Source organism: Centroberyx affinis, unplaced genomic scaffold (assembly GCF_046629955.1).
Source record: "Centroberyx affinis isolate AG114_WGS23_722 - 3 ecotype Tasmania unplaced genomic scaffold, CSIRO-AGI_Caff_v1 ptg001082l_1, whole genome shotgun sequence".
Lineage (NCBI taxonomy): Eukaryota > Metazoa > Chordata > Actinopteri > Beryciformes > Berycidae > Centroberyx > Centroberyx affinis.
Genome location: NW_027279629.1, coordinates 180,547 through 207,520, shown reverse-complemented (window position 1 = coordinate 207,520; position 26,974 = coordinate 180,547). Strand labels below are relative to the sequence as shown.

The 26,974-nt window shown below is 44.5% G+C and overlaps 1 protein-coding gene across 1 annotated transcript in view; it reads right to left on the bottom strand.

The window, feature by feature from the left end:
• Positions 1–26,974, bottom strand: part of LOC139647457 (nidogen-1-like) — a 51,634-nt gene that overhangs the window by 4,359 nt on the left and 20,301 nt on the right. The window contains 16 exon segments of the mRNA XM_071523354.1: positions 296–453; positions 586–757; positions 953–1,079; positions 3,028–3,200; positions 3,984–4,229; positions 9,619–9,747; positions 11,872–12,015; positions 16,099–16,227; positions 17,738–17,875; positions 20,639–20,869; positions 22,246–22,446; positions 24,188–24,439; positions 25,171–25,311; positions 25,481–25,621; positions 26,057–26,169; positions 26,271–26,503. Coding sequence (XP_071379455.1) covers positions 296–453; positions 586–757; positions 953–1,079; positions 3,028–3,200; positions 3,984–4,229; positions 9,619–9,747; positions 11,872–12,015; positions 16,099–16,227; positions 17,738–17,875; positions 20,639–20,869; positions 22,246–22,446; positions 24,188–24,439; positions 25,171–25,311; positions 25,481–25,621; positions 26,057–26,169; positions 26,271–26,503 — 2,728 coding nt within the window.

Genomic DNA, 26,974 nt, shown 5'->3' with positions numbered 1-26,974 from the left:
GAGGGTTTTGGTGTCTAAATGCTGTTTCAGAGGCTTTTCACCCTGACAAGAAGAAAACTCTGGGAGAAACACTGAATCTGTATAATGTTTTGTCATGCAAATGGTCAAATTTAAAGAAATGGAATATCCGTAGAAAATATTGTCTATTGGTGAAAAAAAACATCAGTATCGGCCTATATCAGTCGAACCCGATCACTCAGTGCCAACTCTTCCAATCTGAGCTTGTAACCCTGTTTTGTTATTTTCCAAATCCATCTGCGGCTCCATGTTTCGTCCTCGGAGCAGCGGGTCTCACCTGCGTCGGCCCAGCACAGCAGATGGTTGTCGGGGTCGTAGGTCAGAGCGTTGGGCAGCCCCAGGTCGTCCTTCACCAGCACCGTCCGCTCTGTTCCGTCCATGTTGGACATCTCAATTTTAGGCCCGTCTCTGTTCCAGTCCGTCCAGTACAACCGTCTGCAGGACACAAAGTTAGGATTACTACTATTACTACTACTTCTACTACTACTACTGCTACTACTACTGCTGCTACTGCTACTACTACTACTGGTTCTACTAGTAATCCGGTTCCTCCTGTTGGACTCTTACCCGAACGCCGGGTTGGTGACGATGGCTCGGGGGTTGACCAGCTCGGTGTCGAACAGGACGCGGCGCTGGCTGCCGTCCAGCTTGGCGACCTCCACCGTGTCGCGCATGGAGTCGGTCCAGAAAACGAGGCGCGACACGTGATCGATGGCCAAGCCCTCTGGGCTCTCCAGCTCTGAGGACAGAGGCACAGACAGAGACAGGTCAGATGGTTTAGAATCTGATCATTCATGATGATTCATCCTGTGTTGATAACCAACGAGGAGGTTTGACTTCAGAATTTACCATCGACCCCAGTGGCTCAGCTCTGGGTGTAGAGTGTGTGTGTGTGTGTGTGTGTGTGTGTGTGTGTGTGTGTGTGTGTGTGTACCTGTAGTGATGACTGGGACGGTGTCTCCTCCGCTCAGACTGGCCTTGCTGATCGCCGGCCCGGTGATGTCGGTCCAGTAAACCATCTTCTCCACGCAGTCGTACGCCACCGCGATCACCACTCTGTCCTGAACACACAGGAAGAGACACACGGTCAAAGCTGCAATAAGCAACATTTTCCGACCACTAGAGGGCGACAGAAACCGCAACACGTTTGTAAATAACACACAGCAAAGCCACTGCACAACGGAGGCCTACCAAGGTCAATAGCAAAGCAGCATGCATAAATGCTAACAGCTAAGCTAACCGTACCTACAGAGAAGTCTCACCGGTTACCAGTCTCACTCTGACAGATCTTTCTCCTGTTGAAGGTCACATGTCCCACAATGACAAGTGAAGAGGCAGGTAGCAAGTTTACTAGTTTAACAAGTTTACTAGTTTAAGTAGTAACTAAACCCCAAACCCAAATCTGTGGTGAAGCCTGACACCTAATGGTGAAAAGTAGGGTACTGACCTAGCCTTCTCCTATTGGCTGGTCTTTGTGCCAGGTGATGTCACCACCTGTTGTACTCTATAGAGGCTGACATCATAGGACACAGAGACCAGCCAATAGCAGATGACCAGTTCAGTACCCTACTTTTCACCATTAGGTGTCAGGCTTCACCACAGAGTTAGGTGGGGTTTAGTTTCTCTTTAACAAGTTTACTAGTTTAACAGTTTTCTCGCTCGCTTAATCAATTCCGCCATTACGAGATTTTTTTTCAGGAATGGGAGGGGGAGAGCGCCATTTTTAAACAGCGAGGGAGGAGATGAGCTAGTTTAAAAAAAAAAAGAAAATGGAGCTGAATGGAGCGGGAGGAGCTTCGAGTCAGGCCGGGTTTTGACAACAAGCTTTAGAAAGGAGGAGAAAACAGCAACACAGCTGGATATTGGTTTATATGATTGATATGATATGATGATATTGATATGATATGATGATGTCTCAATGAAATCTCCACATAGCACACATTAGCTTCAGGTTTGGTTAGAAGTTCTGATATCGCTTAAGGCGGAGAGACGGACCGGAGCTCAGCTGAGACGTCAGACGCTTTCAAAGAGTCTCTTGTCTGTGGTGAGAGAACGTCGACGGAGGAGGGAGAGCTTTGTGCTCCTTTCATCTGCAGAACATTCAGCCTGTTGTATTACACAGGATTAAAAAAAAAAAAAAAAGGGAGAAATTCATGGATGCGGTTGTGCGTCTCACTGGATGGTTTTTCTGTTGTGAGAAGAAAAGACTTTGGAGGAGTTTTGACGCTGAACTCTGCTGAGGAACAGGCAGAGGATTGTTTCAGAGGAATCAGTCTGAAGTGGTTCCCCCAAATTCACCATGAGGCCTGAAGAGACAACTGACACTGTGTGTGTGTGTGTGTGTGTGTTTGTGTGTGTGTGTGTGTTCTTGTATTTCTTGCGAGGACCAAATGTCCTCACAAGGAAACTTTGTCCAAAGTAAGTTATTAGGATGTTCCTCACTTCTACAAGAGGCTCATTTAGGAGTTTACAGTTACAGGAAAACACAGGTGTAATTTTAGTTTTTTCTTATTGCAATTATTTGTCATGAAAAGTCTAAACCCAGCGATGTATTTCCCCAGTCAGAAGCTCTTGCTGTCTGTTCTACTGCAAACCCACTGATCCTCTGTTCTGCATTTCTTTATTAGTTGAGGTAATTCTGATGTTTTGAAGCTGCAATGAAAAAACAAAATCTCTGGCCAGTATTTCATGGCTTAGTGACGCGAGGAGAACACAACATCCAGCAAAATATGTTGTTAGCAAAATATGTAATAACTTGATAATTTCTATTGACATTATTTCACCCCTTTTAAGAACAGAACGACTGGCAAACAGGATCCAAAAATCCCATTCATATCGCCAGAGGTGAAACGATGACACTTGAGGACAATAACACAACACACACATGCAGGAAAGCTCTCCTAAAACCCTCAAGGGGCTCGCTAGTGGTGTGTGTGTTAGAGGTGTGTCTGTGTGTGTGTGTGTGTGTGTGTGTTAGAGGTGTGTGTTTAAGGTGTTTATTCTCCTCACAGGAATGTGCAGCAGAGCCTTGGCCTCGTCCTTCTTCATGCCGGCTGCGTCCAGAGGAAGCAGCTCGATCTTCCCGCTCTGGGCGAACAGCAGGTGCGTTCCCGGGGCGGCGGGGCTGACGTCCGGCCGGGGGGTCGGCCCCACCGGGGGCGGGGTCACCGTCTGGTCGATACCTGGCAGGGAGGCTCATGTTAATGTGCTGTTCGTGTACAGTAGATTTGAGTTTTGTATGAACTCCTAAAAGCTTGAAACGCATAATTTGAGCTAGGGCTGGGCAATATATATCGATATTATATCGATATCGTGATATGAGACTAGATATCGTCTTAGATTTTGGATATCGTAATATGGTGATAAGGCATAAGTGTCTTTTCCTGGTTTTAAAGGCTGCATTACAGTAAAGTGATGTCATTTTCTGAACTTACCAGACTGTTCTAGCTGTTCTATTATTTGCCTTTACCCACTTAGTCATTATATCCACATTACTGATGATTATTTATCAAAAATCTCATTGTGTAAATATTTTGTGAAAGCACCAATAGTCATCCCTACAATACTGTCGCAATATCGATATCGAGGTATTTGGTCAAAAATATTGTGATATTTGATTTTGTCCATATCGCCCAGCCCTAATTTGAGCACATTTTTACCATTTCCATTTTACATGAAGAATTTGGCTGACGCTTTTATCCAGTGAAATTCCTATTCTAATTGTAATGCAGGTATCATTATAAGAAAGAAATTATAAGATCTCAAAGTGCTACAGAGTAAAAAAATAAGTGCATAAAAATAGATAAAACCAACAACAAAGATCCATTAAAAGCAACACAAAGGAAAGGCCTTATTCAAATGGAAAGTTTATAGACAAACGCATAAAAACAAAGACATAAAAAACAACACAAAGTTAAGGAAAGGCTCTGTTTCCTCAGAGGGAAGTCTCAGGGCCGGTGACTCACAGCTGGGCGGCCCGCTGCTGGGCGAGGTGCGGGTGTTGGGGACCTCCTGCCCGGCGGCGTCCACGCACCAGCACTGCCCGATGCTGCCGTGGCACTGCGTGGGCTGGAAGGCTCCGGACCGGTCGCACTGCGGGACGTACTGACCGACCGCCGGGCGAGGCCGGAAGAACGAGAAGAGGCCGGTGGAGGAGGAAGAGGAGGCCTGGGCGCTCTCCCTCTGACGCTCACACTGAGTCTTCTCCCGCTCTGCACAGACAGGGGAGAGACGGGGAGAGAAAAGGAGAGACAGGGGAGAGAGAGGGGAGAGACGGGGAGAGACAGGGGAGAGACAGGGGAGAGACGAGGAGAGATGGGGGGAGACAGGGGAGAGACGAGGAGAGATGGGGGGAGACGGGGAGAGACGGGGAGAGATGGGGAGAGACAGGGGAGAGACGGGGAGAGAGAGGGGAGAGACGGGGAGAGACAGGGGAGAGACGAGGAGAGATGGGGGGAGACAGGGGAGAGACGAGGAGAGATGGGGAGAGACGGGGAGAGACGGGGAGAGACGAGGAGAGATGGGGAGAGATGGGGAGAGAGAGGGAGAGACAGGGAGAGACGAGGAGAGATGGGGAGAGATGGGGAGAGAGAGGGAGAGACAGGGAGAGAAGGGGAGAGACGGGGAGAGATGGGGAGAGATGGGGAGAGAAGGGGAGAGACGGGGAGAGACGGGGAGAGAGAGGGAGAGACGGGGAGAGAGAGGGGAGAGACGGGGTGAGACGGGAAGAGACACCAACATGATGAGGAACTCCCAGAAAACAACCCACTGAGCAATTTTACGTTGATTAGACATTTAAAACACGTCTAAATGGCCATAGACGTCTAGGCTAAATTAAGTTTAAATGGGGTTGAAAAATGAAAGTTTATTAGATGTCTATACATAGATTATGTATAGAATATTATCCTGGACTATATGAGAGCTACGCATAGACGCAATGTTGAAATTACTTCTTGTGCTCAGATAATTATCTTGTAGGCTAGTCTACAGGACTTCTCTGGTGCATATTTTTGGTACTTACAGATGTGTATTCATTGTAATAATGTATTTACTGCTTGGTCTAAAATAGGTCTATACATAGCCGTAATGATCCTGGGCTATATGAGAGATAAAGCATAGACGAGACGTTGAAATCACGTCTTTTGCTCAGTGGGAACAACCAGCAGAGGTGAGACCAGGTCAACTTTGTGTCCTAAATCAACTTTGAAACACTGGTTATTAAATCCTTTATGTGGAGAAGAGTTGTGTTGTGGTTGTACAGGCAGACGTCCCAGCCACAGTAATCTCTCACAGCCCGGGGCCTGCTGGGTATTTTTAAATCCTTTCTCTGGTTTGTCTCGGCCCGCTCAGGGACCAGCTGAGGGGTTTTGGTTTTACTGCACAGGATGAGGCACTGATTGGCAAAAAAGTTTAGACCATCACAGAAAATCAATTTGTCATTCTTTTATGTTTGTGACAGCCCACCTGATGCTATCCACAAACCACATCCATCTGGGAAGCTTAAAACAAATGATAAGAATTAGCAACTTCTATTCAACACAGGTTTGATTTCATATTACACTGAATGTCCTCGCCTCTGAACAGGAGGATATTGTACGTGGCAGCTCTAGATAAACAACATATCTGTGAGCTACGGGGAAAAACCAGATGAAAGACGAGCAGCTCTTCTTCTCTGCGGTTCAACCTGCTGCAGGAGCCACAGTCCCACTGAGACTTTCCTCCAGGCTTTCTGAGCCGCAAACCACTAACCAGCCAGAACAATACAGTCCAGACAGCAGCAGGCTCCTCAGAGCCACGTCTGCTCTCAACAATCAACAAAGACGTAAAGAAAAACCACAAAAAGTAAGACCCTCCGCTCCGAGGGGCGAGGATCAAAGCGTCCGACGGACCGGCGAGACGAACGGAAACAGGGAACTGTGTGTCGGTTACAGCAGAGACGCTGTGACAAGTTTTGACAAGGGGACAACAAATGATGCCTTTTTGAGGCGAGCAGGTCGTAAAAAAGGATGAAAATATGAGAAAACTGCAGAGCGGAGGAGAGGACTGTAATTAGCTTCGGCTCAAAGCTCCTGACACCTGGAAGAGCAGCAGAGACTCAACAGTTTGGGACGAAGCCAAACCACAAAGACCAGGATGATAATCTGCAAGAAAACAACAAGTGGAGAAGAAACCAGGAGCAGAGACACTCTGAGACACCCTGAGACTCACTGAGACAATCTGAGACACTCTGAGACGCTCTGAGACACACTGAGACACTCTGAGACTCACTGAGACAATCTGAGACACTCTGAGACGCTCTGAGACACTCTGAGACTCACTGAGACGCTCTGAGACACACTGAGACACTCTGAGACTCACTGAGACACTCAGAGACTCACTGAGACACTGTGAGACTCTCTGAGACACTCTGAGACTCACTGAGACACTGTGAGACTCTCTGAGACACACTGAGACACTCTGAGACACACTGAGACACAATGAGACACACTGAAACTCACTGAGACACTCTGAGACTCTCTGAGACTCACTGAGACACTCTGAGACTCACTGAGACACTCTGAGACACACTGAGACACTCTGAGACTCACTGAGACGCTCTGAGACACACTGAGACACTCTGAGACTCACTGAGACACTGTGAGACTCTCTGAGACACACTGAGACACTCTGAGACACACTGAGACACAATGAGACACACTGAAACTCACTGAGACAATCTGAGACACTCTGAGACGCTCTGAGACGCTCTGAGACGCTCTGAGACTCACTGAGACGCTCTGAGACACACTGAGACACTCTGAGACTCACTGAGACACTCGGAGACTCACTGAGACACTGTGAGACTCTCTGAGACACACTGAGACACTCTGAGACTCACTGAGACACTCTGAGACTCACTGAGACTCACTGAGACACTCTGAGACTCTCTGAGACTCACTGAGACACTCTGAGACTCACTGAGACACTCTGAGACACACTGAGATACTCTGAGACACTCTGAGACACTCTGAGACACACTGAGACACACTGAGATACTCTGAGACTCACACAATCCATACTCTTCTCTCCTCCAGTCTCTCTGTCCGTAGGTTTTCTCTCTCTCTGTCATTCTGCGTCTGTGCTGCGTTCACAGCCATGGACAATCGTAGGATTTTACAGCTCTCTGGTGTGTTTAACTTAGCGAACGCAGCAGACTCCATGTAAACAGCTGATGATGTCAGTATATAAACCTGTCAGTGCTCAGACAGTCCAGCTGTGAGAAGCGGCTCAGACTCTTCAGGTTCCCTACTGAGATTCTGGCTCCGTTCACACTGCAGCTGAAAGTTTACCAAGTCTGAAATTCTCTTCTGCCTTCACATGTGACTCAGGTCTGATGTTTTCTCACCGGTGTGAACAGCAGAACGCTGCGTGGAGTCGAGTTTTTCAGTGTGGACCTGGATCACACAGGCTCTGTTCACACCACAGGTCTTCATGCTAAATTCTGCTCATATCTGACAGTGGCACATGTGCAGAGTAACAATATCAATACGTCACATCTGGCTTTGTCCCTTTGCTTCTCCTGCTTGTTTCAACACATTTCAGTTACAGTTTGATCCTTCCAGTTTTGACTGAATTGAGGCGTCTCCACAAACACCAGTCCAGTCGTTTTTATCGCTTTCTTTCCATTTGTTGGTCCCGTTGTCCTCCATGCTAACGCTGCTCAGACAAGCGGACTAAATTCTGATAATTGTCTCACGTGAATGATGTAAGATTTACTTATAGTCATGGCAACGCTGACAAACTCCAATTTGAGCATTCAAATACAAGTCGCATGTAGGTTTCATGCCTCAGGATCTGATTTTGGTTAGGTTTCTGCTGTTCATATTGATCAGTAAACTCAAAAATCTGAGTCACATGGGAGTAAAATACCAGAATCATGAGACCAACATGCAGCTTGATGATGTACAGTCTGGGATGTGGATGTGTGTGATGTGTATGATGCAGTGTGGTATATGATGGCATGTGAAGCCCTTTGAGACTTTGACAGTGATGAAGGGCGACGTAACTAAACGAAGAATGGAACTTGTTCTTGAACGCTCAAATCAGAATTTGCCAGCGTTGCCGTGACAACAAGTGAAACTGACATCACTGACCTGAGACAGTTGTCATGATTGTGTCTAAGCAGCGTTAGCATGAAGGACAAGAAGAAGACTTGACGCCTCAACTTATCAGAACTCAAAAGGCTCGCACTGCAACTGAAGAACAAAAACAGACGCGTCTATCGCTTTCAACGTCGCTGTCAGTTCATATTATTATGGGATGTGGGTTACATCCTGCAACACTAGAGCCTGAAGTCCTGCAGTGCGAGCCGAGCCTTTCCGCTGTGCGTCACCCAAGTGTTTGTTGAGTCTGAAGTGAAGACAGAGTTTACACTTCTGATGGCTCACCAGCATCCTTCAGTCACCGCTCTGCTCCTTCACCTGAATTATTTACACATCGCCTTGTACGGCCTTGAGTCGGACATTTTACATGTGAGGAATGTTTACACCGGAGAGAAGATGTATGCAGCTTTAATTTGCCTCTGAAGTCTCAATAGAACAGAACATCCAGTCTGCTCTGCCTCCCACTCGTCTTCCTGAAACCTGAAGCCTCCAAACCTCTGGAGAGCTGCTGTTAGAGCTGAATGTATATCAAGAGACGGAAAAAAAAAACCTTTAAATGAGTTTTACAGCAAAGGAACATACAAGTCGAACTTTTCCAGAAACCTGCAGCTCTATATTGCCACAAGTTTACTGCAACAAAATTTCACCTGCAAGTTGGTGGAAATTAAATTTGTAGCAATCTTCTTTCCTTTATCACCAGAGGTTTGCTGCTTATTCAGCAGAATACTGTCAGACTGATGGAAACATTTGTTTTTAAAGTCACACTGAAATTAAACATGACTTTTTTTTTTGCTCATTCTAATGATCGTACTATACACATATTTCATAATTTATGACACAAAAAAAAAAGAAGGGTAACACTTTACAATAAGGCTCACTAAGTTATGGGTTAACTAATACTTAATTAAATTAACAGTTAACTAATGTGTAATTTACTAATGGTGTTCATGTTAACTAAGGTATTCATTTATACATTATTTAATAGTTTATAAAGATGACTATTAAATAATGTATAAATTAATACCTTAGTTAACGTGAACACCATTAGTAAATTATTACCAGACACATTAGTTAACTGTTAATTAAGGGTTAGTTAATGCTTATTAAGCATGAATTAACCCTTAATTAATGTACCTTTATTGTAAAGTGTTACCAAGAGAAGTTATGTATTTTCTTGTATTTTTATTTCAAAATCTAATTACTTTTACTTCCTGAAAGAGAACAGAAAATCTCAAGTGGTGACATCATCGTGTACCAGGACATGACATAAAACTACCAACCAATAAAACCATCACAGATTTTGGAACAGTCCCGCCCCTCCGCCCCTCCGATCCAATCAAATTGCCTTTCTCAGCCATTGCTTTAGACGTTTGAGTGATCCCTCCCTGCTGAGCTTCACACTCTCCTCCATCAGCACTCGCACGGTTTGCAGTTTTCTAAGCAGTTTTTTTTGTCCTACCTGGAGACGTATCGCTGCACTGGAAGCCGTCGCCGTGGAAACCGGGCCGACACTGACAGGTGAAGGAGCCCTGGGTGTTGGAGCAGACGGCCTCCCGGTGACATCGCTCCTGCTGACACTCGTCTACATCTGCAGACAGACCGGAAGATTCAGACACAACACAAACCAAAAAAATCCACTTTCTCAGGAAGTCTTTTTTACCTCCTCCTGGTAAAAAGACGTTAATATGGAAGATTTTTCCAATATTACTTTTAATTTATTCAGAGAGCAACAAACTTTTGACGTTACTGCCTGTTTGCGTTGACTTGTAAATTACTTTAGCTTGTGACAAAATCATTTTAAATCAATATTTGGCGTCTAATGATTAATGTGTTTGGTAAGCAGCTGTGTGTTACAGTGTTGATTCAGTCTGTTGGGGCTTATTCTGCCATAATGACCGGCTGCTGTACATCCTACCTTACATACACATACACATATATATATATATATATATATACAGTACTGTGCAAAAGTCTTAGGTACATGTAAAAAGTCTGTAAAGCGAAGACACTTTCAAAAATAATGAAATGAAAAGTTTCTGAATATTAAAAAATAAATACCATAAAGAGCAGTCTACTGACACACTATTGCAGAAGACAAATAAACAAACATATAAGACAAAATTTCTATAAAAAACCTAGGGTGCCTAAGACTTTTGCACTTTTGTACTGTATATCTATAACATATAAATGCATTGTGCAGAAATGTTCTGTTGTATGACATGTATAGATTTATATAAATATGTGCTGTGTTTGTGTATATTCATATATAGTCATTCTAATCTGTATATATGATATGTGGTGTATATATGTACTGTATGTATCTATATATGGTGTCTAATATACTGTATGTACAGCGTATTCATACACAGTGAGTATGTTGAATGTTTTGTATACAGAGAATATTGCTCCAGATCCCAGAGATATCTGATACTCTGAGGCTGTAAATCCTCTCTGCTGGAGCAAAACAATAAAAAGTCGATCACAAAAAAAAAAAGGAATGCAGGAACAATGCTTATTTTCTCTCCGTCTGCTGCCATGAGTCACATGACGGTGTTTAACAGCTCTCCGGGGCCCAGGGGCCATAAAACACAGACATGAGCAGGGAAACTTTCAGCTCAAGTGAGATAAACACAGAAATTACATGATAGCTTCAGTATCACAGGAAGGCATCTTCAGCCTCGCTGTTTTCCCTCTGCAGTGAGAGGGAAGGTTCCTCTAATCCACCCGGGCGGCGTGGACATTCCTCGACTCGGAGGCTCGGAGGCTCGCCAGCAGGCCGGACGGACGGATGGATGGATGGACAGCAGAAAACGCAGCAGGATGGATGGATGGATGGATGGATGGATGGATGGATGGATGGATGGATGGATGTATATGCGGACTGAGCGATGAGCCGCACAGCTGTGAGGCTGCGCTCTGCATTTCCTGTCCAGGTGGGAGCGTTTCCTGTCCCGGGCCACAGCGCTGAGGTATTAAGTTACAGAGAAGAAGAGGAACGGTCTTCTTCTCTTGTTTCTGTGGCAGCAAGCTGACAGGGAAAAACTCTCTGCTGGTATCATGACTGCTACCTGAATGTGTCTGTCTGCACTAAAATGTATTGATGCTTCTGTGCAAAATGAAATGAATTTGATTTAATGTTTTGATTTAATATATTGAATACAAAATATCAGCTATTTACTTTTAGTTTTGCGAACATTCCTCGAAGGCAGAAATAATAATTGGTGTAAATTTGTTTTGTGGCAATCGTGACAAACTTATTGAGCTTATTACTGGAAGTTTGCTGTTCATTTGCCACTTCTGGCAGTGGCAGTAATTGTCAAACTTATGACAACATTTTTAAACCTTTTATTTCTCCAGGGAAAGCTGACTGAGCTTCACGAGCTTCACGTTCACACAGCTGCAGAAGAAGAAAGAGTTTCAAGCCGCTCTTCAAGCTAAAAATGACAAGACCTTCAGAAGACCATGTGACACCAACTGTAGGACACTTTGACCTGATGTGTCCTTCAGCTGGGAGGAAAACACCAGACTGCAGGAGGAACGATGTTATTTAGTTACAGACAGACAGATACAGACAGATACAGACAGATACAGACAGAGTCATAACAGTGAAGAGCAGCTATCTGTCTGAGCCCAAGGCCTGCCTGAGGCTCCACACAGACTAAACTCTTCTCACACTGATACAGACGGGACAGTGAGCAGGACAGACTCTCACCCCGGCAGACTCGCCCGTCACCCAGGAAGCCCGGCAGGCAGGAGCAGATGTAGGCGGAGCCTCCGGTGTAGCTGCACTGAGCGCGCTCAGGAACGTCACAGTCATGGCTTCCCCTCTGACAGTGATCCACCGGACGGTTCTCCTCTGAGGAGACAGACAGAGGAGAGACTGTTAGACTGAGGACAGACAGGAGGACAGGCTGTTAGACTGAGGTCAGACAGGAGGACAGGCTGTTAGACTGAGGACAGACTGTTAGACTGAGGTCAGACAGGAGGACAGAGTGTTAGACTGAGGACAGACAGGAGGACAGGCTGTTAGACTGAGGACAGACAGGAGGACAGGCTGTTAGACTGAGGACAGACTGTTAGACTGAGGTCAGACAGGAGGACAGAGTGTTAGACTGAGGACAGACAGGAGGACAGGCTGTTAGACTGAGGACAGACTGTTAGACTGAGGACAGACAGGAGGACAGGCTGTTAGACTGAGGACAGACAGGAGGACAGGCTGTTAGACTGAGGACAGGCTGTTAGACTGAGGACAGACAGGAGGACAGACTGTTAGACTGAGGACAGACAGGAGGACAGGCTGTTAGACTGAGGACAGGCTGTTAGACTGAGGACAGACAGGAGGACAGACTGTTAGACTGAGGACAGACAGGAGGACAGGCTGTTAGACTGAGGACAGGCTGTTAGACTGAGGACAGACAGGAGGACAGACTGTTAGACTGAGGACAGACAGGAGGACAGACTGTTAGACTGAGGACAGGCTGTTAGACTGAGGACAGACAGGAGGACAGACTGTTAGACTGAGGACAGACAGGAGGACAGACTGTTAGACTGAGGACAGACAGGAGGACAGGCTGTTAGACTGAGGACAGGCTGTTAGACTGAGGACAGACAGGAGGACAGGCTGTTAGACTGAGGACAGACAGGAGGACAGGCTGTTAGACTGAGGTCAGACAGGAGGACAGGCTGTTAGACTGAGGACAGACAGGAGGACAGACTGTTAGACTGAGGTCAGACAGGAGGACAGGCTGTTAGACTGAGGACAGACAGGAGGACAGACTGTTAGACTGAGGTCAGACAGGAGGACAGGCTGTTAGACTGAGGACAGACAGGAGGACAGACTGTTAGACTGAGGACAGACAGGAGGACAGACTGTTAGACTGAGGTCAGACAGGAGGACAGGCTGTTAGACTGAGGACAGACAGGAGGACAGACTGTTAGACTGAGGTCAGACAGGAGGACAGGCTGTTAGACTGAGGACAGACAGGAGGACAGGCTGTTAGACTGAGGACAGACAGGAGGACAGACTGTTAGACTGAGGTCAGACAGGAGGACAGACTGTTAGACTGAGGTCAGACAGGAGGACAGACTGTTAGACTGAGGTCAGACAGGAGGACAGACTGTTAGACTGAGGTCAGACAGGAGGACAGGCTGTGAGCATCACTAACAGACAGAGCAAGAGGTCAAAGGGCACCAGGAGCGTTACATCATTCCGGTCGCTATGCAACACAAAGCTTGACAGCCACTTGCAAGTTATCTAATTATTGTTAAACACATTTTATACACTACCAGTCAAAAGTTTGGACACACCACATTTTTCTTTATTTTCACTATTTTCCACATTTTAGAATAACAGTATTCTAGACTTAAAACTATGAAATAACACAAATGGCATTGTGCAGCGACCAAAAAAGTGTTAAACAAATCAAAACTATCTTATATTTAAGATTAGTTGAAAAAGAAATTCATACATAGGATCAACTTCACTATTTATATTTGTCTAAGAAACTAATTTCAAGCATTTAAGCAGAAGACTTTAGATCAAAATGGCTTTAAGAGAATGAAGAACGTTTGACTGGTTCAAACTGCTCCATCTTGACTGCAGTCTGCTGTTGGTGGAAGTGGGCGTCTCCCTAGCAACACGTCATAATCGCCCCTATGATCGACCAATCAGAATGCGCGACTCCACCGATGTTAAGATTCTTGGGCAGGTGCACAACACCTACACAGAAACCCTTTTCAACCCCAAATACACGTCAAATAGCATCAGTTTACGTGCCGAGACGCTATTTCCATTGAAGTATAAAAAGTGCTTTAGTTAGCTAACCTGATGTTGAAAATAAAAACGGAAAATGAAGAAGAGAAAGTCAGCAGTTGCTCTGCTTGCTGGTGAAGAAGAGGAAGAGGAGTCTGAACTGTTCTGAAGCGGAGGATGAAGGTTCATGGTGTTCTGCTGGAGAACAGAGGAGCTGCAGTCTGACCAGCTCCTCCTCCACCACCTCCATAGAGAGCCTAAGCCCCTCCTCTTCCTCTGTCCACCATGGGACCTTATTTCGGAAAAAATATGTACGGTAGTCAACGGTGAGAGACAGATAATTGTTTGAATTGTGCCATGAATTACACATATGATGTTTTGTCAATTTAAAAGATAATTTTGCAAGTGAAGAAAGTGTCAGTTTGTGGTAAAACAGTAAAGTAACGTTTAGTTTAGTGTTTCAGGCTCAGTGAACTACATCTCTGTCTCACCGACACCAACATGAAGGAAACATAGGAAACACACAGCATGGCGTTAACGTTAGCCCCCACTGTACTGAAACTATCCTAAAGCAGTTTAAACCCGTTCTGACTGTCTACCTTCCAGGTTGTGTATAATACTCCTGCTGTCTGAGAGGGACTGAGCTTCAGGCTCTGGGCAGCTTGTGGAGAGAGAAAGTTATGATGTCACTTACGCCACTTTTGGGTGTGTCGTCTTTCTAATTACGTATTTTCACAGTCTGATACTTCAACAGTTTTACGACAAACTGCCACTTTCTTGACTTGCAAAATTATCTTTTAAATTGACAAAACATCATATGTGTAATTCATGGCACAATTCAAACGGGATCAAACAATTATTTGTCTCTTGCCGTTGACTACCGTACATATTTTTTCCAAAATAAGGTCCCATGGTGGACAGCGGAAGGGGAGGGGCTTAGGCTCTCTGTAGCAAACATTTCACTGGCTATTTTCACGCTGACGTAATGTACAACGCAGCTAAAGTAGAGACGTGTTTGACTTGGAGGCCAGGACAGCTTTTGCAGTTAATAGAGCTGAAACATCAGGCTCTGGAAGTAAATGACCCATTCATTCTTCCCATAACGGTGTAAGATCCGCTCATCGTGAACTATCAGAGTGTGAAACGACTCCAGATGTTGCCGTAGAAGCCGTCGGATTTCAACTTCACTGTTAAGAAATCCTGTTTTATTCCTGAGTTCCTTGTGAAATACGACACACTAACCCACAAGCTTCAGCGAATTCCCACCAATCGGAGACGTCGCTATTAGCATGGAAACATTAAAGGAATAGTTCACCCAAAAATGAAAATCCTGTCCTCATCTCCTCCCCCCTCATGCCAGTTGAAACACAGGTGAAGTTTGTCCATATAACACACAGGGAGGCTGCAGCACAACTCCATAGCAGCCTTCTCCAAAACAACTGAAGTCAGTGGGGACCAGTTCTTCAGAGTTCCAAAAAGACCTACAGTATATTTACACCATCATTTAGTGCAAATCTGAACTACAGCTGATTGATTTGCAACAAATAATGGTGTCTAGGTCTTTCTATTCACAGTGTGATTGTTTGGCTGTTTTTGTTTTGGAGCTCTAAAGAACAGGTCCCCATTGACTTCAGTTGTTTTGGAGAAGGCTGCTACCAAGTTGTGCTGCAGCCTCCCTGTGTGTTATATGGACTAACACATTTCACCTGTGTTTCATTTGGCATGAGGGGGAGGAGATGATGACAGAATTTTCATTTTTGGGGTGAACTATTCCTTTAAACGCTCCAAAGTTGCGTGTGGTTGGCGCAAAGTAACGTTCACGCCACCGGCCAGCCGACGCCACCGAGACGCATTCCTGTACATCCATTCTCCTTGTCAAACAAAAGCCATTGTGATTGTAGTCTACAGTATATAACCAGCTGCACAACATGGACACAGGGTCCAACAAAGAACAATGTCATGCTCAGACGTAATCTCCAACGCCCAAACACACCGCTGGCACCACTCCATGTACAGTACAAAACTTTTTATTGTTTATTTCCGTCTGCGGCTCTCAGAACATCTGTATGTGCAACAGGGGATTCTTCAAAACACACACACACACACACACACACACACACACACTCCGCCCACCCACACACAGCTGTGAACACACACACACACTCACACACACACGTTTGGACGTACCGACGCAGGTCTTGCCGTCTCTGGCGAACACGAAGCCGTCCACACACTCGCAGCGGAAGGTTCCCGGCTGGTTGTTGCAGACGGAGTTGGAGCCGCAGATCTGAGGCGTCTCCCGGCACTCGTCCATATCTGCCAATCACAGAGCAGGAGGGGAGTGATGTATATAGAGAGATAATATATTACCCTCCAGCCGATAAACCGACTGGCATGCTGGGAAAACTACTACTATAAATGTAAACATGTGATTTTCCAGCTGTACCGCACAGCTGGAAAATCACATGTTTACATTTACATTTACAGCTGATGACATGACATTCAGTGGAAACATCACAGTAACTAGTATCAAGGACTAGTATCAGGACACTTGTAAAGAAATAAAAGCACATAAATTAGTGCTTTTCTGAAAAGATAATTGACTTTTGTAACATAACGGTCTTATTTTCCTTTACTCACTAATGCAACATTTTGATAGGGTTCCACAGAAGTATGCATGAATGTTTTACTATCTTTAAACTCTACTATATTATTATTATTAGTAGTAGTAGTAGTAGTAGTAGTAGCAGTAGTAATCTTAGTATCCTGGGTTCAGTGGAGAGTTTTAGTGTCCCATGATGGCCTGAATTCTGTTTCAGAGGCTTTTCCACCCTGATGAGAAGAAAACTGTGGGGGAAACGCTGAATACTGGGAATTTTGTGGACATTTTTGGTATGAAATTAGTCAAATTTAAAGATCCAGAGTATCAGCACAAAATATCAGTCAAAAATGACTGATATCAGCCTTCAAAAACTCATATCGGTCAAACAGGAAGATACAAAGGTCTGGAAAGGAATAAAAGGTTTTGTAATTTATGTAATGACAACTGTCTGGGGGATGAATATCACGTTTTGTTTGAATGTAAAAACACAAGCATTGTTGAGAATAGAAAGAAGTACCTGCCAAAATACTTTGTAAACCATCCGTCTATGTTTAAACTTATGTTATTATTGCAGACAGATAAACCAAGGATATGGTTTGTAGACTGGGTGCATTTTTGAGTAATGTCCTGCCTCTCTTTAAATGACTTAATTTGTGCTAAAGATCTATTCTGGTTGTTTACCATTGTACTGCTGTTTTGTTTTATGTTTGTACTCCATACCACGATGTGTGGTCTAGAGTAAATAAAATCTGAATCTGAATCTGAATCAAACCCTACCCACTGAGCAAAAGATGTGATTTCAACGTCTCGTCTATGCTTTAGCTCTCATATAGCCCAGGATCATTACGGCTATGTATAGACCTATTTTAGACCAAGCAGTAAATACATTATTACAATGAATAAACATCTGTAAATACCAAATATATGCACCAGAGAAGTCCTGTAGACTAGCCTACAAGATAATTATCTGAGCACAAGAAGTCATTTCAACATTGCGTCTATGCGTAGCTCTCATATAGTCCAGGATAATATTGTATATGTATAGACATCTAATACATTTTCACTTTTCAACCCCATTTAAACTTAATTTAGCCTAGACGTCTATGGCCATTTAGACGTGTTTTAAACGTCTAATCAACGTAAAAGTGGGTACTGTCCCACATGGAATATAACAACATTTTGTTCTCTAAAACTCTTGGCTGTCTTCAGGTCTTCATGTCTCACCGTAGCAGGAGCGTCCGTCCCCGGTGAAGCCGTCGGTGCAGTGGCAGCTGAACTGCAGGCCGTCTCCCGCCCTGCACATGGCGTTGTTGTCACAGCCGTGCCGCCCGGTGAAACACGGGTTCTGCTCCGGAGGCCCGCCTGCAGGAACAGCAGCTCATCAGCATCTCATTTATCTACACACTTCAAGCTTTATCTGAGGTTGGGATCACACCTACAGCTGGTTTTCTTTGGTCTGAACCAGAGTGGAAAACTTTTTTTGCATCTTTGTATTTGGTTCGTTCAGGTTCAAACTGACCAATCACAAGCCGACCAGGGCTTGTAAACAAAAGTCACATGACTCACAAGCAGCTTGTTTATTGGACACAGATTTGGTCACCTGTCATCCTGCAGGTTAGAGATTTTGAAAACAAATCTGATTCCAGTTCCTGTAACTTTAGCTCAGCATGATGGACTTGTCTGTCTCTTCTTCTGTGGTGTTCATACCATTACTACTACTGTTCTACTACTGTGTTCATACTAAGAACGCACAAAGAAGTAGCCGAATATGAGCATCAGTACAGAGTTCATGTTGTTCTGCCAGGCTTTCCAAGGACTGAGACTCATTTTCAGGCGTCTCGGTGCTGTTATTTTTCACAGATCGCAAATCTCTGCTTGGTGCAGCGATAATTTGTGTGCAGCACAAGCTGCTGGAAATAAAGGGCTTCAGGTTTTAGGGGAGGAGCTGTTGCATCATCTCATGTGAAAGCTGCTGCAGTCGTCCAGAGACAGTCAGTGATTTTGACGGACAGTAAAATCCCTCACTTCACCTCTGCAGAGCGCTGAGCAGAACAAGTGATCCACAGGCGGCTCAACAGGAGAGAGAAGTGGTTCAACGCTTCAGTCGGTCGCCTCTCCTTCCCATCAGACAGCTGCTTGTTAGGCGGCCATGTTGGAAGTCCCTGGTTCCTCCTGACAGGAAACCGGGCCCAGATGTTCCACTTTCTGCCAATAAACCCCAGCTGAGTCAAGTTTGTTTGGATAAGCTGCCCCCTAAACAACCCCCCCACCTCCACATCTACCTTTAACCCCCTTTTCTTCCCCTCCTGGTGCCCCTCCCCCTCCCTTCACACCCCCACCCCGCCTCCCCACCCCCCCACCCAGCCTCGGCGCTAACCTTCACCCCCTGCCCGTCCGCAGGCAGCTGAGGAAATACACCCAGGCTAGAGTTACTGTTTATCTTCCTCTGATGTCAAACTGCAGACACCAAACAGCACTAAAGTGTTTGAGGCGTGTTTCAGTGCATTCCTCTGGGTAATAACACACACACACACACACACACACACACACACACACACTCAGTCCGATCAGGAGCCGTGTCGCTTTGCTCTGGACGGATCTGAGCAGCCGGAGGCTTACAGTCGAAGTCAATCCACATTACTGTTCTACAGCAGTGAGTCTAAACCTTTTTTATATCATGGACTCCTAATCTAGTCCACATTGGAGCCACAGACCCCCATTTGATGAGGTTTTGTCTCTCGGACCCAAATCTGAGAATATTTTTATTGTTAGATATGATTTTGTCCAGAATTCCAGGACTATCTTTACTGTAGGTAGAGAGATAAGTAACTGTGAAACTATGAGCAAAATAGTCATTCTTCTACATTCTCTAATGGTGTTAACTTCTTGTAAATGAAATAATGCTGAAGTTTAACAATTCATCAGTTTTCTGGGGACCCCCTGGAACCCCCTCAAGGACCCCTGGTGGTCCCCGGACCCCACGTTGAGAACCCCTGTTCAACTGTCCTGATCTGAGAACAAACACAACGCTCCAACTCACACTCTTTCATTCACAGAAACACTAAAAACTCAGAACAGACCGACGTGTCTCAGTTTGCTCCACTGTTACGAGCTAACGAGCTAAAACCAATCAGTCTATAAATCTATGAGTTATCAGTCAAACCTAATCTTTTATGGACTATACTTTTATATTTTGCCAGCACCTAGTCATCCTGCCTTAAAGAGCTGCTGCTAACCCTAAAAGAATTTCAAGGGTTTTGTCTGGTTTCATTCGTTTCAGTGGAGAGTTTCAGAGGCTTTTCCACCCTGAAGAGAAGAAAAATCTGGAGGAAACACTGGATACTAGTAGTTTTTTGGGCATAAAATTAAAGATATTGAATATTGGCACAAAGAAATAGCTAAATATCAGTAGAAAAAAAATCTTATGAGCGGATGTCCAGGAAATTTGGCAGATCGGCTTTGATTTTGGTGCTGATCTAGATCTGGGATTTCTGCCATGTGACGATTATCGTTTTTTACCCAGAACTATAAAACTATAAAACAGAGACGGAGACTTGATTCCAAATACTAAGGGGAAGTTTGCAGAGTCCAGAAATCCAGACAACTTAAAACTGAAGTGACAGGAATGATGAGTTTGTGTGTAACAGCAAGTTGGAAAATGGTTCAGCGTTTATTCTCTCCGAGGTCTTTCTGGTTTCTTCATTCATTCGTTCATTTATTCAATCATTCATTCATTTTCTCTACCTGCTTCATCCCTTTCAGGTTCACTGGAAACTATCCCAGCATGCATTGGGTGGGATCGCCAGTCCATCGCAGTTTCTCTGCATCAGGACTCATTTACTGTCATTTATTTCATTTCACTCGCTTGTTATATTGAATATGAATTTTGCGGTTTGGCAGCTTCCCCTTTGCACTGAGATTTGATTTCTTTTGTGTTTCTGTTGCTTCTGTCTCAGTTTGTCATCCTGATTGTTTTCTATATTTTTTCTTTCAAGGTGAGAAGGTTTATCAGCCTCTTGGGATTGTATTTCTTCAGTTTTTCAGTGTTTTATCGTGTGTGTGTGTGTGTGTGTGTGTGTGTGTGTGTGTGTGTGTGTGTGTGTCCCCTGAGGTCCCTGAACTCACTGTGCAGCGGGCCGATCTTGTTGCTCATGGCGAAGCGGATCAGCTGGTTCCCGGCGTCGTACATGACGAAGACCTGGTCCACGCTGAGCTGCTGGGGGGGCGGCGCCCGGCCGGCCTCGCCGTGCGCACAGCTCTGGAAGCTGATGGTCTGACGCCACTGGAAGCCGAGGCTCTGCACGCCGCCGTCCGCCAGGCTGACCGTGTAGCCGCGGCTGGAGGACGAGGTGATCACTGCAGGGCGGAGAGCAAGGTCACTGCATCAGGTCAGGTCTGAAGCCGCAACAGGCGCCGATTAAACCCGAGTCTGTGGTCGATGAATCAATAAAGGTCACCGCCACTTATGCACTGCTGCACTTCTTCTAAAATGTTGTGTTTTATTTGATTTTTCCTTTTTTTTATTATTATTATTCAGTGGGTTTTATTTTCCATCTTATGTTATGCATTCCTCATTTTTATCTTATTTTTACTATTATTATCAAGTGGGTTTTATTCTCCATCTTATTTTACATTAATTATGACATTCTGTCCCTGTTTTTATGCTCATTCTATGTCTATTTTCACGTGAAGATGCATTCTATGTATTCTATTCTCATCTTTATCTTATTTTCACTATTATCAAGTTTTATGTGAAGCACTTGGTGCATGTGATTTCTTTGTTGTAAAGCACTTTGAGCTGCATTTCTTGTATGAAAGGTGCTATACAAATAAAGTTTATTATTATTATTATTATTATTATTATTTTTATTGGCCACTAACTTTTAGAGAAGATACCGTTTGAATTCTTTGCTTATATTCAGTCTTTGGTCTCGGTCTGCTCTCTGACTTTGTCCCTGCTGGCCACCGTACACTCTCTCTTACAGTGAGCCAATCAAAACCAAGCAAAACAATGGCTCTGTATCAAACAGGCTCCTGATTGGCTGCCTGTTACTCTACACAAAGTGGTAGCATCTAAACATCAGTTTCCTGTAACTTGGATATGAATATTTACTCTGATCATTGCTTTGGGCAAATTTCATATTGATATTTGCAAATATTTTTATGTGATTTCTGAAAAACATGTATAGAAAAACTAAAAAAATGTATATGTCCATGTCTAATGTTCTCATATTTTGACACTGTTGAAGCCAATGCTATTGAACTCAGCTAACTTGATTGCTCTGTGTGCATACAGTATATATACAGTATATATATACTGTATATGTAGTTCTTTTCCATTTGTTGTGTAATTTTTATACTTTTGGAAGTATTCGATATGTTCCCTATCCTGTTATGTACATTTTCCTTCCTTTGTGAACCTCTGCTGTCTGGATGGTGAGTTGAAATTTAACATTATTTCCATGTGGAGACACACAGCAGCTGTGATGCCACCAGAAAGAAAAAATGAAAATGACGTGAGCAAGTTTTAAACTAAAACTGTAAATCTGCTCTTGTCTTTTTATTGAATGTCTCACACAGTAAATGATTCTACACACAAAATCACATTGAAAACAGATAGGGTGACATATTACTATGAAAATTGCATATTAATTAATCATGACTGGTAAAAATGACGTTTAAAAGGTGATATCTGTGTTGAGTGAGCAGAGAGGTGTGAGTCGGCTCCTTACAGTTGGTGCCGTACTGGTAGATCTCTTTGTACGGGTCGATCTGGACGCTGGCGCCTGGCGGGACGTCCGGCACGCGGCCCTGCAGCTCGGTGCTCACCACCAGGTGGTCGTGCTCGTCGATCCCCTTAAACTGCTGCTTGATGGTCAGACGCTCGTTCCCGGGCTGGAAGGTCACCTCCGCCTGCCTGGAAAACTCACCGCCTGCAGGGTGTGTGTGTATGTGTGTGTGTGTATGTGTGTGTGTGTGTGTGTGTGTGTGTATTTGTGTGTGTGTGTGTGTGTGTGGTGGGGGAAGAAAAGAGGAGATGTGTAAGTCTTTGAACAGCATCCTGCAGGGTTTTAGCAAAAATATAAAAGATTATTTCATTATATTAAGGCCCACTCTTTTCTGGGGAATTCAGGATAAGGCGGGATGTAGAGGAGATGTATATCCTAAAAATTCCTAAAAAAATTAAGATTAAACTCCAGAAAATTCAATAGTATAATAATAAAATATAATACAATACAATACAGCACAACCACCAGACTCACAGCAACATCTCATCAAAACTAATCATGATGCTATGATTTGCGGGACAAAATTATTTTACTGCACTTTTGGTAAACTTACCATCATATAAAGTATTTTCAACTCCAGCGGACACTCTAAATAAAATTACATATTTCAATATGCCAATACGCTTTGATTATTCATTACGAAAACTGAAATTGTGATATACCATTAAAATTGTTTCTCACAAATCACAGTCAGGCCAGCATTTCAGTAAAGACTTCAGATTTCAGGAAGGGAGTCCCCCCTCACCCCTCACACACACACACACACACACACACACACACACACACACACAGATGCCAATGAAATTCCACTTCAAAGAGAAACATTTGCAGGGATCTTTGTCCAGCTGGAAGCAATGAGCTAGAACAACAACAGTCTAATGCTCCAGTCTTGCGACCAGCAGAGACTCTGAACTCATTTCCCTGTCAGCTTCGAGGTGAAACTACAAAACAAAAATTCCCTGGACAAAGACAAACTGAAAGTCTACACTGCAGCAAGCAAAAATACAACCGCATTCATCTGAGAAAACGAATGCGGTTGAAATGAAAATGAAAAGCAGCCAATTCCCCAGAGAACTTTCCCTTCACTTAAAGTAATACTCCGCAACATTTTCTCTCTACTCTCCATCACCGACTGCTCTAACTCAACAGAGATCCAACCTATCTCCAGTTCATAAATCTTCTCCTCTGTCTGTTCTAAACAGCCGGTGTCTGGTAGCTCTTTCCTGGGAAAAATCCTCTGCTGCACAGGAAGTGATGCGTTTTACGTTTCCGGTTTGTTTGGAATCAACAGAAGAAGAAGAACTGGATAGTTAGCATGAGCAGCGATAGCCACCATGGCTGAACAGGCAAAGAAAAGAGAAACTCAAACTGCATCAACAGAAAATCCAAGCTCCGCCCACACTGTTTGATTGACAGGTGATCTGTGGGAAGAGCAATGCAGGAACACCACAGTGAGGCTGAGGGACAAAGATGGAGACTAAATTAAAAAAATGAGGATGAGCAGATTACCTCTTTAAAGTAAAGTCTTTACTCTTAATTTTACATTAAGTCTGTATATAAAGTATATAAACTAGCAACCCCAACATAGGGTTTGTAATAAATTTCATATTAAATCAGATCTATTGAATCAAACGTCCCCTACGTTTGTATTGATGCTGATCAATCAAAATCACCAGTGTCATCCTGTTGGTTGGTGGAGGGGGAGGGGGTGGAGAGAGGGGTGGGGGGGATAGGGATGGGGGTAGAGGGATAGTTGGGTTAAACAATCAAAATGTACTCGGCTTGACGGTGTTACAATACAAAAATAAAAAAAATCACCAATGTCATCATTTTGCACCTCAATGCATTTCACAATACAAAAAAAAAACAGAAAATCTCTTCTCACCAATCAGACTGAAGCCGTTCTCGTAGCCGGGCTGCTCCAGAGCGAAGGCCCAGCCGATGACTCCTCCCAGCGAGGAGAGCGGCTGGAGCGACGGGCCCAGGCTGTCCGGGATGCTGCTGATGGCGACGTAGGCCCGTCCGTCGTTGGCGACCACGTACGAGTGCAAGTCGTTGTTACTGAACTCCACCGGCGAGGGCGAGTTTCCCACAAACACCCGACCGTTCACCTTTCCATTCATTCTCTGTGGTTTGCCTGTGGACCAACGGGGATTTCATTAGTGGAGAAGAAGCCGTTTTTATCGTTTGTTTTGGGGAAAAATGGTGGCAAACACAAAGACCTTGGAGGAAGCTGTAATTAATGCAGTGTCATCATCAAAGGATTACAAAAACAAAGATAAAATGGAGAAAGCCTGGTATAACGTTGGGATGATTGTAGATTTGCGTAGGTCTGTATAGTCTGTTTCTTCATTTTTCTATTAAGTAGCACCGCTAAGAGCAAAGCTTTCTGCCACACTCATCATGTTCACACTCCAAAACAACGCAACCAACAGAAATCTGTCAAAAAAATCTGTCCATTAGTGTGGCCACCGCCTTTGTCTCTTACTCTGCCCATTCAGTTACACAGGTCCAGTTGAGCATGAAGGCCATATTAAAGTTTTTGTTGTTGTCTTGTTAAGTAAACCATATTCGTATAGCATCTTTCAAGACATTACAGTCACAAAGTGCTTGACATTATGAAGCAAATATGGACACACAACAGGATATATTATGAAATAAATGTAGACAGTCAACGGAATACGCAGTGAAAAGTGTAAAAAAATGTTGTTTGTAAAAATACAAACAACATCAAATTAAGAAATGCTTGACAGAAAGCACTGTTGTTATTGCATTGTTACATACTTCACTGATCTTTCCAGGTACTTCACTGAATTCAAGAACATTTGCACCATTAACAGCTTAACTGATATTGAAAATGCATCTCACCTTCTGCCACACAGTCCTTTCCGTTGCCATAGAAACCAGGCCTACAATGGCAGCAGTATCCGTTGCTGTAATCTCGACAATCAGCGAAAGCGGAGCACTTCTGTCTGTTGTTGGCACACGTCTCCAAGTTGTACGCAAATACTGCAAAAAGAACCAAAGAACGTACCAATCACCTCAGGTTCAACAGAAATAAAACTCAAGCAATCTGACAAGAACCATCTGATAGGATTGCCCAAGAAACAATTCAAGAAATACGCTCATGGTCTCAATTCTCAAACACAACATTTTTGAGTCTGTTTTGGGGATTTACCATCTACATCTAGATCTTCATCCACCACGACTATCTGGGGGTTCTGGGGCTGGGAACGGGGTGGCACGGGCTGGACCGGTTCAGGGTTGGTGTACCTTGGTTGGACCGGGTCAGAATCAGGGTACCTTGGCTCAATCGGCTCTGAGTATCTTGGTTCAACAGGGTCGGGGTTGATGTATCTTGGCTGGATGGGCTCAGAGTCAGGGTATCTTGGCTCAGGAACTCCGTATCTTGGCTCAGTTGGGTCACGGTCTGGGTATCTTGGCTCAGCTAGGTCAGGGTATCTTGGTCCAGCCCTCGCAGGGTCGGTGAATCTTGGTGGGACAGTCTCAGGATCAGGGTATTCTGGCTCAATCTGGTCAGGGTCGGGATATTCTGGCTCTACAGTCTCAGGTTCAGCGTGTGTTGGCGTGGCGGTCTCAGGGTACCTAGGTTGGTACTCAACAGGAGTGACAGTCGGAAACCCCTCCTCTTCTTCCGCTGCCGCCGGAGTCGGCGTCTGGGCTTCGTAGGGTGGGAACTCCACTTCCTGTTGCTCCCCAGGTTGCCTCGGTGACAAAGTCACGACAGGTTCACCTACGCCCCCCTCCGCAGACAGGTCGGTGGTCACGCCTGGTGTAATGGCGATAAAGAACGGCGAGGTGCCGATCTCATACACCCAGACTCCACGCCGTCCTGAGTTTGTGTTCCTGGTTGGAAACAGGAGAGAAGAGCAAAACGATCAGTCTCAGTAAACTTTCCATTGCATTTCTGTTTTTTATGGGAACAAAAGCAAGCATCAGCTTCATACTCAGTGAGTTTCCTGATGGAGGTCTCTTCTTCGGTGGTGGCGCGGTAGTAGGTCCCCGGGCTGCTGCTCCAGCTGAACCAGCCCTTGACCAGGCCTTCGTTGAAGCCAACCTCTACGGTCTTGCTCTCACCGCCTACTGATGTGGAGACGTACTGCAGGCCCTCGCTGGGGTATAAGAGGATGGCGTAGGAGGCCGACGCCATGGAGGCCACTACCAGCTGGAAAGTGTTTCTCTGAAAACACAAAGGAGATGTTGTAGAGCAATGGTTCTCAGTTCTGGTCTTTGGAACCCAAAGCACTGCTGGTTTTCTATCATGCCAGATAGTTCATTGCATTCTCCTTGCATCACAGGTGTAAAATAGTCCATGATTAGATGACTAGAAAGAAAACCAGCAGCTGTTGTACAGGAATTCAAATCTGGCAAGAAGCAGACAGACCCTAAGAATAAGGGAGTATGGGAATATGGGAGTTCTCGTTGAAAGGGAAAGTACAGCATGTGGTCAAATTTATTTCTACAGCCATACATTTTTGGCAATAAAAAGTCATCATAAGTTGAAAAACCACCTCTATAACATTTATGTTTTAGGCATTTATGTGTTGTTCTTATTCGGAGGGACTTACATAATGAGTGTAGCAGTAGAATAAGCTGCAATTCTTAGATCACAAACAATAACTCAAATGCAAGCAACTAGAGGTAAGTAGAG